This window comes from Notechis scutatus, chromosome 2 (assembly GCF_049901735.1).
Source record: "Notechis scutatus isolate UNSWTSFEM ecotype Mainland chromosome 2, rNotScu1.2, whole genome shotgun sequence".
Lineage (NCBI taxonomy): Eukaryota > Metazoa > Chordata > Lepidosauria > Squamata > Elapidae > Notechis > Notechis scutatus.
Window position 1 is genome coordinate 267,802,685 of NC_142010.1, and position 14,822 is coordinate 267,817,506.

At 63.3% G+C, this 14,822-nt stretch overlaps 1 protein-coding gene across 1 annotated transcript in view; it reads left to right on the top strand.

Annotated features, from left to right (window-relative positions):
* The window catches only part of LOC113423532 (uncharacterized), a 113,307-nt gene that overhangs the window by 78,441 nt on the left and 20,044 nt on the right, over window positions 1-14,822 (top strand). The window contains 10 exon segments of the mRNA XM_087954243.1: window positions 889-967; window positions 1,901-1,975; window positions 2,407-2,626; window positions 5,554-5,781; window positions 5,880-6,021; window positions 9,564-9,733; window positions 10,469-10,584; window positions 11,462-11,625; window positions 12,521-12,671; window positions 13,101-13,169. Coding sequence (XP_087810369.1) covers window positions 889-967; window positions 1,901-1,975; window positions 2,407-2,626; window positions 5,554-5,781; window positions 5,880-6,021; window positions 9,564-9,733; window positions 10,469-10,584; window positions 11,462-11,625; window positions 12,521-12,671; window positions 13,101-13,169 — 1,414 coding nt within the window.

The following is a 14,822-nucleotide window of genomic DNA, read 5'->3' on the forward strand; positions in this document are numbered from 1 at the left end:
TTTTGGGATCCAAGCGTTTGAGTCCTTCAAAAATTGCCTTGTTCTGAGGCTGCTGCAGAAGGAGAACCCCAGCCCATCCTGGGGGGCTGCTCCTCAGCCGTGCCCCCCGCTCTCTCATGGCTGGCAAATAAACAGGGGGCTCCCTGAGACCCTCTTTCTGCCCCACTCCTCCTTCCCCCAAAGGAGGTCAGGGTGGATGGGAGGGGGGCGGCCTCTGTGCGCCTCTGCCCGAGCTGCCTCTCCCCCTCCCCCAAGGCTGCTCCGGATCCCCAGGCCTCCGAAGCTTTTGAAGCCGGGTTTCCCCCTCCCCCTCCTTTCCAGCGGGACTGGGGGGCTGCCAGGGAAAGGCAGAGAGGCCCCCTTGGCAGGCTGTTTGATTTTCCCTGGGGGAATCTCCTTGAATAGAGCAGCCAGATGGCTTTGATCTGCTGCTGCTTGTGCACAACTGGGGGGCGACGGGGGGGCACAGCAGCTCCAACCTGGGCTGAGGCTGGGCCAGAGCAGGGGGAGGGGAGGAGGAGGCTCTGCCATTTCAGAGGGGCACGCGCCAGGAGCCCCGAGCTGCCTCTGCCCCCTCGTGTTTGGCACCAGCACAAAGGAGCCGGGGGAGGCCCTTCAGGGTTCTTGGGGTGCCACAGTTGGGGGTCTCTGTGGGGGTCTTAGAAGGTACCAACATTTTAGCCCCTTTCTGGTGAACCTGGGCAGGTCCTGCTCAGCCAGCCTCTCCTGGGGGAAGGGGGAGCAGGCCCCGTTTCAACAAGGGGGGAAGGGGGTAGGACTTTGAGAGTCCCAGGCGGGAGGCTCTTTCGGGTGCAGCCCCTCTTGTGGCGGGTTCTGCCACGTCCCTTTTGCCCTGCCCTCCCACCCCCTCCCCATTGTTGCTCCTAGGCCACCAGGCGGCCTCTACGGCATCGACAGCATGCCTGATCTACGGCAGAGGAAGCCCCTTCCCCTCGTCAGTGACCTGGTGAGAGGACCCCGCGGGACCGTATGGGGCCCCTCGCTCTGGGCTTTGGGTCGCTGGGCAGAGGGGGCAGAGAGAGGCCTGGGGGAGGAAGCACCTTTGGGGACGTGGCCTTCCCTCCGGGTTGGGGGCACCAGGGGTGTGTGGAAGCGCTGAAGGGTATGGGGGCCGTGGGGGCCGTTTGCTGCTCCTGGGTCACTTATTTCCCCTGCTACAAGTTCTTTTGGGAGGGAGAATTGGGAGCTCCCGTGAGCAGAAAAAGGAAACCAAGTGGGGGGCTCTGGTCCGTCTAGTTGTGGGGTCTTGAGGGCACCTCCCCCCAACGGCAGCCTCTCCTCCCAGGGGGCCTCTGGGGTGCATTTTTTTGGGGGGGAGGCTTCCCTCCGTGCTTCCAGCTGGCAGAGTTAAAGGGGGCGGATTCCAGCTATGGGGGAGCAGATAGAGGAGGGAGGGGGAGCTTCTGCCCACCTTTCAGTTGGGCTGGGATGTGGCCAGAGTGGCTGCCAGCCCCGGGATGGCAGTCCTGGGGCAGCCTGATCCCCCTCCTTGGTCTGGGCAGTCAGGGTGGCATTAACGTGTTGTGCTTCTCTTGGACGCTGGCGCTTCCCCCTGCAGGCCATGGTAAGTAAGCAGAGAGCGGCTGCCCCCACCCGCTCCTCCGGCAGCCCATCCATGCGGGACGGGGGCCTCGGGGGCCTCGGGGCTCCCGGCCGGCTGGGCCTTCTGGACTGACTGGCCCTGGCGGGCTGGATGGGGTCTGTGCTGGAGATGGAGAGGGGACCCCCCTTCTCCTTCACCCCAGGGACCTGGAGCTCTGGGCCTGGGCCTTGGGGGAGGCGGCTGAGAGGGGAGGGCAGGAGGGCTCAGCTGCCTGAGGGGCTTCCGTGCCACCCCTGCACAGCCCTCTGGAGCCCCCAACCACTGATTCCCTTGCAGTCGCTGGTGCAGTCACGGAAGGCCGGCATCACCTCGGCCATGGCCACCCGGACGTCCCTCAAGGACGAGGAGCTGGTAAGGCCGGACAGGAGCCGGGCCAGGCCAGGAGACCCCTGAGGCGTATCACGTAGCCCCTCCCTCCCTGGCGGAGGAGCAGAGCCCCAAAGCCATTCTGGGGAACTGGGGGCGGCCACATTGGGGCTCTCGGGAGGGATGTGAGCCTGGCGCCCCCTTTGGGAAGGCCCTGCTCCTCGGGTTGGGGGGCCATGGGGGGAGGGAAGGGGGGTCAGGCTAGGCCCTGGGTGGGCTGGCCAAGAGCAGTGCGGTTGGGGGGGATACCACCCTCCGCAGGCTGGACTCTGCAGAGACCTCCCAGTACAGTGGCCCCCAGAGGGCTGGGGTCTGCGCCAGGTGAAGGCACCTCACATCCCTGGGGTTGGGGGGGGTCTCCCTCCCTCCCCTCCCTGAGGAAAAGCGTCTTGTCCCTCCACCTTTCCTCCTTCCAGAAATCCCACGTCTACAAGAAGACCCTCCAGGCCTTGATCTACCCCATCTCCTGCACCACACCCCACAAGTTCGAGGTGTGGACCGCCACCACCCCCACCTACTGCTATGAGTGCGAGGGGCTCCTGTGGGGCATCGCCCGCCAAGGGATGCGCTGCACGGAGTGTGGGGTCAAGTGCCACGAGAAGTGCCAGGACCTGCTCAACGCGGACTGCCTGCAGAGTGAGTGGGGGGGCAGAGGACCGGGGAGGGGCTGAGCTCCTGCCCTAACAAAGACCTCCCAGGGGGCCAGGGGCAGGTGTGGGCCCTGGGGGCCTCACTAAGGAAGGAGGGCCATGTCCAAGAGGGGAGGACTCCCCCGCTCCCTTATCCCCCTGGATCCCTCCAGGCAGAGAGATTCCCTGCCCCACAGAGGCGGGAGGGGGGAGTCAGGCGGCCTCTGGGTGGAGCCCCCTTTCTCCCTCCAGGATCCGGGATTGAAGAGGAGAGCCTGGGCAGAGATGGGATCCAGGGGATCCTCTAGGAAAGGGAGTCTCGGGGTTCTGCTCCTGCGCCCTTCCTCCTCCTCCTCCTCCTCCTCCCCCACGTGGCCCCTCCCTGCCATGGAGGCTCTGGGACGCCCCGTCGTCCCCCTATTGGCTCAGTTCAGCCTGCGCCCCCCACCCGGTTTGGCAGGAGGCCAAGCTGTGGCAGAAGGCCTGGCAGCTTGTGGGGCTCGCTGAGAGGAGGGGGGCTTCTGAACCGGGGGGCAGGGGGCTTGTGCCAAGCTGGGAAGCCTGACTCAGGGGGGCCTTCTGTGGGAGGGGAGGGGGCCGCCTTCCCCTTTGTGGCGGAGGAGTGTCGAAGCGATGATGGAAGCGAGCGCCACTTTCGTCAGGCCTTGCGCAGCGCCAGGGAGGACCAGGGCCTTTATGTTAAGTCACCAGGGCTATTTTGGGTTGCAAGAACAAACCCCATGCAGGCCTCGCCCTCCCACCCAGCAGATGTCCCCCCTACCTCCAGACGGGGAGAGGGGCTTCCCTTCCCTCCTGCCGGGGGCCCTTTCCCTGGGGGTGGGGGAGGGGGGCTCTTCTCCAGGGCTGGACCCAGGAGGGGCCTTCCCCTTCCGGCTCTCTCTGCATGGGGTGCCCTGCACCAGCCCTCTCCCCTTGGTCGGCTTTCGGGGAGGGGGGGCTCCTTCAGGAGGAGAAGGGAACAGGCCCTTCCCCGCTCCTAGGCCGCCCCAGGGGGAGCCCAGCCACTCCGAAGCCTCTTCCGAAAAGAAAAGGAAAGGAAATTTCTTTGGAAAACAGCCGTTTGGGGCCGTTGTTTTATTCCTTAAGCCTTGAAGTCTTACAAGAGGGCACTTCAGCTGGGATCCTTTGGGGGGGTCCCAGGCATGGCTGCAATCTGCACCACCACCACCCCCCCAGCCTCAGGGGCGAGAGCCAGAGGGGGACTGGCTCCCCTTCGAAGCCTCCGGTGAGGGGAGGGGGCCTCTTTGCCTAAAGGCAGAACCTCCCTGACTTTCAGGGACGGGGAAACTGAGCTGCAGCCCCTCAGGCTGCTCCCCCCCCCCACAGACAGACAGAAAACCAGGCCCAAAGAGTCCGAGGGGGGGGGCAGGAGGAGGAAGGAGACGGGGAGCTGAAAGCCGCCACTTCAGATCCTGGCCCCAGGAGGCTCTGCTGGGCTGAAGGCCGGTGGGGGGCGGGGGCAGCTGGCCATCCAGAGGGCTTCACGGGGGGGATCCTCAGGTGGGGTCTCCCTCCGATGGCTGGGCTGCCGTTCCTGATGGCCAGGAATTAGGACAGCTGCAGCCCACCTCCTCTACGGAGCAACCCCTGGGAGGAGAGGGCTGCCCAGCCCGGCCCTCAGCCAGTGCAGCCCCACCCACAACCCCACCCACAGCCCCTGCAGGCTCACCTCTGCTCCCAGCATTCGCCTGCGACCCCCCGCAAGCCGGGTTGCCCTTCCGCCCTGCCTCCCTTCCACGCCTCTGCGGCACCCTGTCCTGACCGAGGCTTCCCCAACAGCATGAAGCCAAGTCCTCGTCCCGATAAACCCCTTTTATTTGATTTACAGTGAATATCCTCTCCAACGGTCTTTCACGATAGCTCCCACTGATAGAGCTTTATCGGGCTTGGAGAGTTGCCAGGCTGATATCTTTCAGACGCCACAATACTTGCAAGCATGCCGGAGTGAACTAATTGTCTCCTTTTGCTCCTCTTTTATTCCCTCTGGGTGGGTCCATCCACCATCCACCTGTGCCTTTACTCCCGAGTTGACCCTTGTTCCTTAGCTGTTTCCTTCTCCTGGCAGCTCTGCGCATGCGCATAGTGGGAACAGGCTCCAGCTGTTCTTCTTCCCCACTGATCTCTGACTCCGAAGGCAGCTGATAACTGTCGGACGGCCCTGGCCCTGTCTCTGCCTCCGACCCAGAGCCCTCATCAGACTCCAGGTCTGGCCCATGTTCCTCCCCAACCTCCTCACTGTCCGAGTCTGCCGCCAGCTCCACTGGCCGCTGGCGGGACAAAACACACCCATGTGCCCCCCCCTCCCCCATTCTTGCCTGAAACTTCTATGACCCACACAATCCTCAAGTTGTGACGGCAACGTGGATTGCTGGGATTCAGTCAATCAAAATAGAGTTGGAAGGGTCCTTGGAGGTCTTCTAGTCCAACCCCTGCTTAAGGCAAAAAGCCCTAGGTTAGGAACACCCACAACCTCCCACCGACCAATTGTTCTCAACTCCTCCTTGGTTCCAGGTTGTCTCCATCCGTTGCTTCCTGCCCTGCCCTCAGGGGTTTGGGGGAAGAGGTTGACACCCCCCCTTCTTTGGGGCAGCCCCTCAGATACTGGAAGGCGGCTCTGGGGTCCCTGAGGATTTAAGGGTTAGGATTGCTGGCCCTGAGCGATGGAGTCACATGGTACCACGGCACTTTACGGCCACCTGGCTTAGTGACGACAATCCTGTTGCCGAAGAAGACTCGCTCCCCTCTCCCAGGACCCCCTCTGGGGGCTCTGCCAGCCCCTCCCCCTGCCTCTGATCCTGCCCTTCCCTGGCTGTGGCTCTCCCCCCTCCCCCCCCCAAGGGCATCACCCCGTCCCGCTGGGCCGATGCAGTGCAGAAGGGCCAGTCCCGGTGACCCCCCTTCCGCCCCCCGCAGGAGCAGCCGAGAAGTGCTCCAAGCACGGGGCAGAGGACCGGACGCAGAACATCATCATGGCCATGAAGGACCGGATGAAGATCCGGGAGCGGAACAAGCCGGAGATCTTCGACCTGATCCGGGACGTCTTTGGGGAGAGCAAGGTGGCCCACGGGCAGCAGATCAAGGTGGTGAAGCAGAGCGTCCTGGACGGGACCTCCAAGTGGTCGGCCAAGATCACCATCACAGGTGAGGCAGTGGGGAGCCCCGAGGGGGGAGGGGCAGCCCCACCGCTGAAGCTCCTCCTGACTCCTCCTGACCCCTCCCTCTTTCCCTCCCCCGGACAGTGGTCTGCGCCCAAGGCCTGCAGGCCAAGGACAAGACCGGCTCCAGCGACCCCTACGTGACCGTCCAGGTGGGCAAGACGAAGAAGAGGACCAAGACCATTTTTGGGAACCTGAACCCCGTTTGGGAGGAGAAGTTCCACTTGTGAGTAGCAGCAGCAGCCTCGGCTTCCCTCCGCCCCGAAGGACACTGGGGGAGGGGGTTGTGCGGGGGGGCTGGCAGAGGGCACGAGGGGAAGGGGGGTTGGGAAGAGGGGGGTCGTATCGGGTGTCCCGGGCAGCAGGTCCCACGTGGACCTCTTCCCTCCCTGGGGTTTATGTGGCCGCCCAAATCCCAGCATGGATCCGTCGTGGTCTGTGGCTTCTCGCCCAGCCGAGGAGGGTCTCTGAAATGAGGTCCCCCCTCCCCATCAAGGGCCCTGGCGGGCAGGCTCTCCTTGGAGCCCCTCACCAGGGCAGGAGCCCCTTCTGGGGTGACCCCGGGGGTCGTGTGCCCGGAGCCCCCCTCTTCACGCTCCCGCTTGCCGCTCCGTCGGCTCCCTGCCCTCCTCGGAGCCCCAGCCGAGCCCAAGGCAGCCACCAGGAAGCGGGGGCCCAAGAGGAGGGGCGGGAGGCTGGCTGCGGGTGGCCAAGCCGGCCCTGAGTGGCGCTCGGTGGGGGTGCCTATGCCTGTGGTGCAGGAAGCAGCGCCCCCGTCTCTCGGGGGCCCAGGCAGGCGCAGGTGTTTGGAGGCTTGGCTCTCTCCCTGCCTTTCCCTCCAGCGGCCTCTAATCAGCGGCTTCTTCCTGGAGGTGGCAGAGAAGGGAGGCGCCGCAATTAGGATAATGAACCCTCATTATGCCAGGAGGGGCTGGGACGGCACGGCTGTGCCAGGGGTGCTTCTTGGCTTCTCCGGTGAGCTTTGGCACCGATGTGTTGGCACGGGGCGCAAGAATTCCTCTCCGCACACACAGATAATGGGACTGTTCCCAGCAGGGACTGGTGAGGAGAAGCAGTCCCAGGAAAGCGTGCAAAGAGCATCGGCTCCTGTCGAAAAGGCCAGCGGCACACGCAGCGCCCTAAGCAACGGGGCTGAGAGGAGAGGGGCCAACCTTGGGGGCCCTGCGTAATAAAGAGGGGGTGCAGGCACATCCGGAGCATCGTGCACAGTTACAGGGCCCCCACCCCAGAAGGAGCCGTGGGGGCTGGAGAAGACTCGGGGGTGTGGCTAAGAGGGTCGGGGGCGAGGGGGAGCAGCTTCCTCGGAGGAGAGGTGGGGACCTTGGGGCGCCTGGATGAGGCGGGGTGGGTGGAAGGGGGCAGAATTACAAGGGGTCAAGGAGAAACACTCCAAGGGAACTGAATCAGTGGAAGAATCGGGGGGGGGTATTTTTTGGGACTTTGGAATTCGCTGGCTCCCAACTTGGCTGGCTTCAAAACGGGCGGAATGGATTCGGAGGCTTCGGCGGCCCTGGGGCTCCTCTGGAGGCGTCTGCTGGACCTTGGGGGGCTTCCTGGGGCAGGGAGGACGGACTGCTGGACGAGGCGGGCCAGGCCCAGGATCCCTGGGGAGCAGCAGGTCCCTAGGGGCCGCTTGGAAGCAGGAGGGGGCCTTGGCCTTCTTTGACCTGCTCCCCTGTAAAACCGAGAGAGAGAGAGAAATGCCACCGTTATCGTTCATGACACCTGCAGGCTCTGTTGGGGGCCTGCCGTACAAAATCTGATTTCAGAGGCAGGTAGCAGCACAATGGGGCTTGGAGTCCAGCCTCCAGAAGAGGGGGAGGCGGTGGCGGCCTCTTGGTCTCCATGGCCCCCGCCCCGAGTAAACGGAAGCCCCTTCTTCCCCTGGGACCCTCCGAGGGGGGCTTAGTCTGGCCAGGCTGCTTCCAGGGCCTGCGATGGTTCTCCCTGTAAGGCGGCATCTCACCGCAGCTGCAGGGCTTCCGTGTCAGGTGGGGCCACTGCACTCCCAGCCACACACGTGGCCTGAAGAGCCGCTTCCTCCGGCCAGCCCCTGCCTCCCTGCGCAGCCCTGGTGGCTGTCAGAAATGGGGACCCTCTGGGACCCTTGGGAGTCTGGGGGCATCTTTGCTGTCTCAGGTTCCTCCCCCCCCCCATCTTTTAAATGTGTCTTAACCTGTAAGAGGTGGAATTGGGGGCCCCGGTGGCCGGGGGAGGGCCTGGCCCAAGGGAGGCTGGGTGGGGGAGGTCTCCCAGGAGCTGGGGGGGCTCAGGGCCGGCCGCGAGAGGGCAGAGTGTGGGGAGGCTCCCCGAGGCCCAGCGTGTGTGACCCACTTTCTGACTCCCTTCCCCCTGTTGTTTGGGTTGCCTGGCAATGGGCGGCCCCTTCATAGCAAAGGCAGCCAGGGCCACCGCTGAGCCTTCCGGGCGGCCACAAAGCAGCCTCCCTCGGCCCCAGAGCGTCTCCCACGCAGAAGCCCCAGGGGGAACTGAGCCCCTGCCCCCAAGCATCGCAGGGCTGCTCCTTCCTCTCAAGGGGCCTCCCAGGAAGCAGCCCCCCGCACCAGGGCAGAGGTCTCGGAGGGGCTCCTTGCTTTCCGTAGAGCGAATGCCCAGCCCGGAGGGTTTCTCTCCCGCCTGCCTTCTCCCGCTCTCCGCCAAGGCCACGCAGAAGCCGCCCCCAGGTCCAGGTCCAAGGGGGCGCAGAGGGGGAAACGGGGTTTGGGACTGGGAAGCTCCCTGGGCGACAACAGCCCACCTCCCTCCCTAAGGGGGAGAAAGAGCTGCCCAGGGGAACCTTGGAACCCTTCTGAGATGGAATAACGGAAAATAAGAGTTGGAAGGGGCCTCGTAGGTCATCTAGACCAACCCCTGTTCAAGCAAGAGACCCTACGCCATTTCTGACAGAGGGCAGTCCAGTCTCTTCTTGAAAGCCTCCAGGGATGAAGCTCCCACAACTTCTGAAGGCAACTTCTGTTCCATGGGTTGATTGTTCTCACAGTCAGGAAATTCCTCCTTATTTCTAGGTTGAATTTCTCCTTGATCAGTTTCCACCCATTGTTCCTTGTGGGTGCTTGGAGAATAGCTTGACCCCCTTCCTCCTCCTCTCTCTGGCAGCCCCTCAGATACTGGAAGACCGCTATCTCGTCCCTCCTGGTCCTTCTCTTCCCTAGACTAGCCAGGCCCAATTCCTGCAACCGTCCACCCTATGTTTGAGCCTCTCATCCTCCTGGTTGCTCTTCTCTGTACTTTTTCTAGAGCCTCAACATCTTTTTTGTAATGTGGTTGACCAAAACTGGAGGCAGTACTCTAGGTGTGGCCTTACTAAGGCTTTACAGAGTGGTATTAGTACCTCCCTTGATCTCGATTGTATCCCTCTGTTAATGCAATTTAATAGGATTGCATTGGCTTTTTTGGCTGCTGCTGCACACGGCTGGCTCCTATTTAGCTGGTTGTCCACTCAGACTCCAAGATCCCTTTCACAGTTCCTGCTATTGAGCCCGGTTTCACCCAGTCTGTAGGACTTTTCTCTACACTGAGTTGTGAGTCTTGTGCTTAGGAAAGCTGCTCTCTTCCCGGTCGGTGTCAGTTTCCCCCACTGCTTGGGGCCCTCCGAGCACAGCCTGGGGCCTTTGCAGCCTGAGCCCGGGGGCTGTGTGTGGGGGGGCAGTCGGTTGCCTCCCTGCCTGGATTTGGGCAGGAAAGAGCACAACAGGCCTTGCTATCTGTTCCCCCCGGCCCCTGCAGTGAGTGCCACAACTCCTCCGACCGGATCAAAGTGCGTGTCTGGGATGAAGACGACGACATCAAGTCCCGGGTCAAGCAGCGGCTGAAGAGGGAGTCGGACGACTTCCTGGGCCAGACCATCATCGAAGTCCGGACGCTGAGTGGAGAGATGGACGTCTGGTACAACCTGGGTGGGTCCTTCCTGTCCGCAGGCGCTTCGGGGAAGGAGAGCCTGCAGGTGCCCCTTGGGGTGGGGAGGGGCTGGGGAGGCAGGGAGGCTCCCACGGGGGCAGCCGGAGGGCCTTGGCTTTGAGGGGAGGGGCTTGGGGCATGGGAGGAGGAGGAGAAGGAGGCAGAGTCCAGAGCTGGGGTGGGGAAGTTGCCCCCCCGCCCAACTCGATCTGGACTCGGGGTGGGAACCTCCTGGCCGGAGTCAGGGAGGGTCTCAAGGGGAAGGAAGGGGGGGTTCAGAAAAGAGAAGGGGATGCTACTCGGGCCCCAGAATGGCCCCCTTGCAAGCCAGATGTGGTGGAGTCTCCAGCCAGAGCAGGGGGTGGAGGAAAGAGGCTGGCAATCTTGGGTCTCCCCCACCCCCCGAGATCCCCATAGCCCAGGGCTCCCCCAACTTGGCCACGTTTAAGACTTGTGGACTTAAAGCCCTCCCAAGGCCGAGCCAGGAGAGGAGAGGAGAGGAGGGGGTTGGAGCTGCCACTCCTGCCACTCCCACGGGGCACCACACCCTTCTTGGGCCAGCCCTGTTTCCGTGCCCCTCTTGCCCCCTAGCAGAGCAGTGGCTGGAGCCCCTGGCTGCCCACAGGCCTGCAGAGCCAGCCTGGCCCCTGAAAGGGCAGAGAGGGGCCGGGTGGGCCTTCTGTCGGCCTTGGCTGCCAGGGATGAGAATGTGGGGGGGGGGCTGTTCCTTCTAGAAAAGAGGACGGACAAGTCGGCTGTCTCGGGCGCCATTCGGCTGCAGATCAGCGTGGAGATCAAAGGGGAAGAGCAGGTGGCTCCTTACCACGTCCAGTACACCTGCCTCCACGAGGTGAGCTCTCTTCCCCTTGGCTGCAGGAGGAGCCCCCTCCACCTTGGAGCATCCCTGGCCTCGCCCCCCGTGGCTCCCTGCAGATAACCCCCTCTGTGAGTGTGACTCCTCCCTCCCGCTGGTGGGTTTGGCCCCCTCGCCAGGCATGGCTCACCCCTGCCAGGAAAGGCCCAGGATGCCGGCCGGTTTTAAAGAGCAGAGATGTAGCTTTACAGGTGTGGCCTCTCAGGTGAGCAGTGCAGCGGGGGGCTGTGGGGGAGGAAGGAGAGGCGGAGAGGTTGCGAGAAACCAGGAAAGAGAACCTTGGTAGCTCAGGGTTGACTGGGGGAGGCTGGGGGCCCCCTTTTCTTGCAGGCCTTTCTTGCAGCCAAACCTCATCAGGGCTCTGCTCTCACCATCATCAGACCAGCACGGATGAGATTACCCGGTTTGGCTCATGAGAGGCCTGCAAGGAAAGGGGCCACCAGCCCCCCCCGTGTCCCAAAGGCTCAGGCAGAGAGCCAGGGAGGGGCTGGCGAGAGGCCAGGGTTGCGTCCTGACAGGAAGTCTGCCTGAAGGCTCCCCGGCGTCCTCCTTGACCCCCCTTGTGTACCTGGCCAAAGCTCAGGAGCAGAGAATGCCCCCCAGAGGTTCCAGTCTGCAGGGCTGTCATGGAGGCACCCCAAAAGCAGGGGGCCAGTCAGTGGCTGGCAAACCCTGGGGGGGCCTCTAGTGACAACCTAGCAGTGGCAGCCAACTCCCGTCAGCCCTGGAGGAGAAGCACAGCGCTGTGGGGAGCAGGACCCACACCTGGCCCAGGGGGGGGGGGACAGTCAGGGGAGGCGTCTGGGCCTTGGGTGGGTCCTTCCCTGAGACCCTCTCGGGGTCTCCCTTCCAGAACCTCTTCCACCACCTGACGGACGTCCAAGGGGGCGGCGTAGTGAAGATCCCCGAGGCCAAAGGAGACGAGGCCTGGAAGGTCTACTTTGAGGAGATCGGCCAGGAGATCGTGGACGAGTTTGCCATGCGCTACGGGATCGAGTCCATCTACCAGGCCATGACGTGAGTCCCGGCCACACCGGCCTCGGCCTCAGTCCCACCTTGGGCGCCTGTGCCAGCCTCCCAGGGAGGGGCTCAGCCTGGATGCAGCCAAGTCAGTCTGGGGGAGGCTGGATCCCCAAACCCCGGAAGGTGGAGAGGTTCTTCGACTTGGCTGCTGTTGATGAAGGGGCCCCCGTCTCGCCCGGCCCCAGGTGACCCTTCCCCACCTCACCCCTGAGCTGCAGGAGACGAGCCCAACCGAAGGGGGCGGGGGAGCCGCCAGCAACAGGGGGCAGTTCTTCCTCCTTGAGGCTGCAGGATTCCTGCCCGGCTGCCCGGCGGGGTCTGCGGAGCCCCTCCTCCGTTCCTCTGGGCTCGTCCTGCCGTCGTCCGGAAGGAAGTGGCCTCGTGGTGTTGCCTGCCTTCGTGGCGCCCCAGAAAGGGCCGAGGAAAGAAAGCCAGAATCCCCAACGTGGGTTGGCCAGCCTTTGGGGTGGGGGGCTGGTCCACCTTCCGGGAGAGGGAGGGCAGGAGTGAGAATAGGGGCCCCTGTCCTGGAAGGTGGAGGTGGGCAGGAGAGGGTTTTGCTCTGGGCTTGTGAGCCCCTGGGAGGAAGGCCGAGGCTGAGGACTGGTTGGAGAAGGGGCCCAAGAGCCGCTTCCTTGCCTCTGCACACTCTCCGGGAGGGGCCAGGATGGGAGCAGCGGGTGGGCTTTGCTGGGGGGGTCTCACTTCAGGGCTTTCTTTCCCCAGCAGCCACAGACGCTCAGAGATGCCGCCTGCAGGGTTCGGGGGCTTCGGCTCTCGCTGAGTTTGGGGTGGCCTCCAATGGCTCTGCGGGCAGGGGTTGGGGCCGGCGGGGGTCAGGGAGAAGGGCCCGGGTAGCTGCTTTCTGACGCCTCTGCTCCCCCCCCAGTCACTTTGCCTGCCTCTCCTCCAAGTACATGTGTCCCGGAGTGCCGGCCGTGATGAGCACCCTGCTGGCCAACATCAATGCCTACTACGCCCACACCACGGCCTCCACCCAGGTCTCTGCCTCCGATCGCTTCTCCGCCTCAAACTTTGGGGTGAGTCTGGGGTCTCTCTCTGGGGATGGGAGGAGCCTGAGGAGACTCTGCCCACAGGGCCTGGGGAGCGATAGCGCCGGGGGGGCAGCAGTCAAGGGGATCTCGGTGACACCAGAAGCCACCAGCCCCCTCCTTGAGACTGGGCTACGGGAAAGGCCTTTGGGACCCCCGGAGGTGGGGCTGCCCACCCTTTCCTGGGGTTGCATTTGGCCCCGGGGCCTGTTGGAGGGGCAGCTGCTCAGTCAGGGAGGATGACTTGAATTCCCCTCCCCCGCCCAGGATTGGCCTGTATTTTCATCTCATTGGTGACACCCCCCACCCCGAGATGCCTTTTTCCTTGGGGAGGACCCATTTTCAGACCCTCCCGAGAAATAGCAAAAGAAAGAAACCCCTTTTGACCCCTGCCCCATTTCCTCCCACGGCCGACAGAAAGAGCGATTCGTGAAACTGCTGGACCAGCTGCACAATTCCCTCCGGATCGACCTCTCCATGTACAGGGTAGGTGACCCCCGCCTCCCCCCTGGGCTCTGGGCAAAGCCTGCCTTGACTTCAGGGCCTGCCCGATCCCCGGACCCCCCCAAGCCTCCCAGGGCGCCACTGGCCAGCGTGGGCCCGGAGCTTTTGGGCTCCCGGCAGCCCCCAGCCTCAAATAGCCCACCGGCGGCGTTTCCCTGGTTGCAGTGGCTCTTCCTGCTTCCTTTGATCTGGGCAAGGGGGCAGGTAGAACATTTCCCTGCGTTACGGAAAGGATTCAGGACACCGAATAGTCATGATAAGCCGCCCAGAGTGGCAAGAGGAGTGGCCAGTAATTTATTTTATTTGTTTATTTATTTTAAATAAACAGAGAGGGGGTGGGCCATATTGGGTGGGTTTTGGTCCTCGGGAGACCCTTCATCCAGGAGCATCCAGAGGGCGGGCAGGGTTGACCTCCAGCAGCCCCTCCGTTGGGAAAGAAACCGCAGTCAGGAGCAAAACGCAGCTGTCCCTGCGATTCCGCCCCCCTCCCCTCGGCCCCTAAACCGTTTCGGGGGGGGGATGCAGAGCCCCCTGGTTTCCAGGGGGGCTGATCCAAGACCCGCTGGCTGGATTTGCTGAGTCCCTGTAAGCAGCCTCTTATTTTGTTTGTGAGTAAGCGGTGAGGGTATTGTGTGTGTGCTCCTCTTGTGTCTTTTTAATGAACTGGGGGAGGAGGGAAAGGAAGGGACGCTTGGCCAATTTGCAGATGACCTAGAAGACAGAAAACACGAAGGATACCCGGCGGGTGGCCTGCCATCCTGAAATCCCCCAGACGAGCGCTAACCGGTTTTTTTAGGGCAGGCCAGAACAAGTTGCCTGTTTGTGACAAGCCGCAGGTGCTGGATGGCAGCCCACGAGTGTGCTGGTTATGGAGATGTGGCTTTAGATTGGGCGGGGGGGGGTCTGTGGTGAAGGCCTCATCTGGAGAAACGTCTGGCCCCCAGGAGGCTGGAGACCCTCAGCCTTGGAGGAGGAGGAGAAGGAGCTCTCGGCGGCGTCGGATTCCAGGCCTTGCCTGCACCCAGAGCGGTTGTGCAGCCATGGGGGAGATTACGGGTCCAATCCTGGGCTGATCCAGAGCACCAGGAGGACTCGCCCGGCCTGCGATCACAGCCGGCCACGTCTGCCTTGGGGGGAGGGGGGGGGAGGACGGCATCTTTCACTCCTCCAATCCGATTGGTTGCCTCTTGGAATGAGGTCCTATCCCAAAGGCAACTGGGATTTCTTGGTTTTTCCTTGAAGAGGTTTCCCTTCTCATCCAGGAAGCTTCTTCAGCTTCTTGGAGGAGAAGCCAAACGTCCTCAAGGAAGAACCAAGGAAGCCCAGGTGCCCTTTGAAAAAGCCCCTTTGGAAGAACCGGGGCCTGGGTGACTCGGTGGCACTCAAGGGGCCCAAAGCAAGACAGGGCCATGGCAAGTCCCCTCTGCCCTTCCTGAGGCCTGGCCCTTAAGCGGGCACTCGCCCTGCCCGGGCGGTTGGCAGGGGCGGAGGGTTTCTACCTGAGGCAGCCATTGAGCAGGAGGAAGGAGCTCAGGGGGTGGGTGGAGCGGCTTTCCCTCTGCGCCCCCCCGCCCCCGTGGAGGCAAGATTTCCATTCAGACGCGTTCAAATGCCCCGGTATGGAAGGTGTGGGCG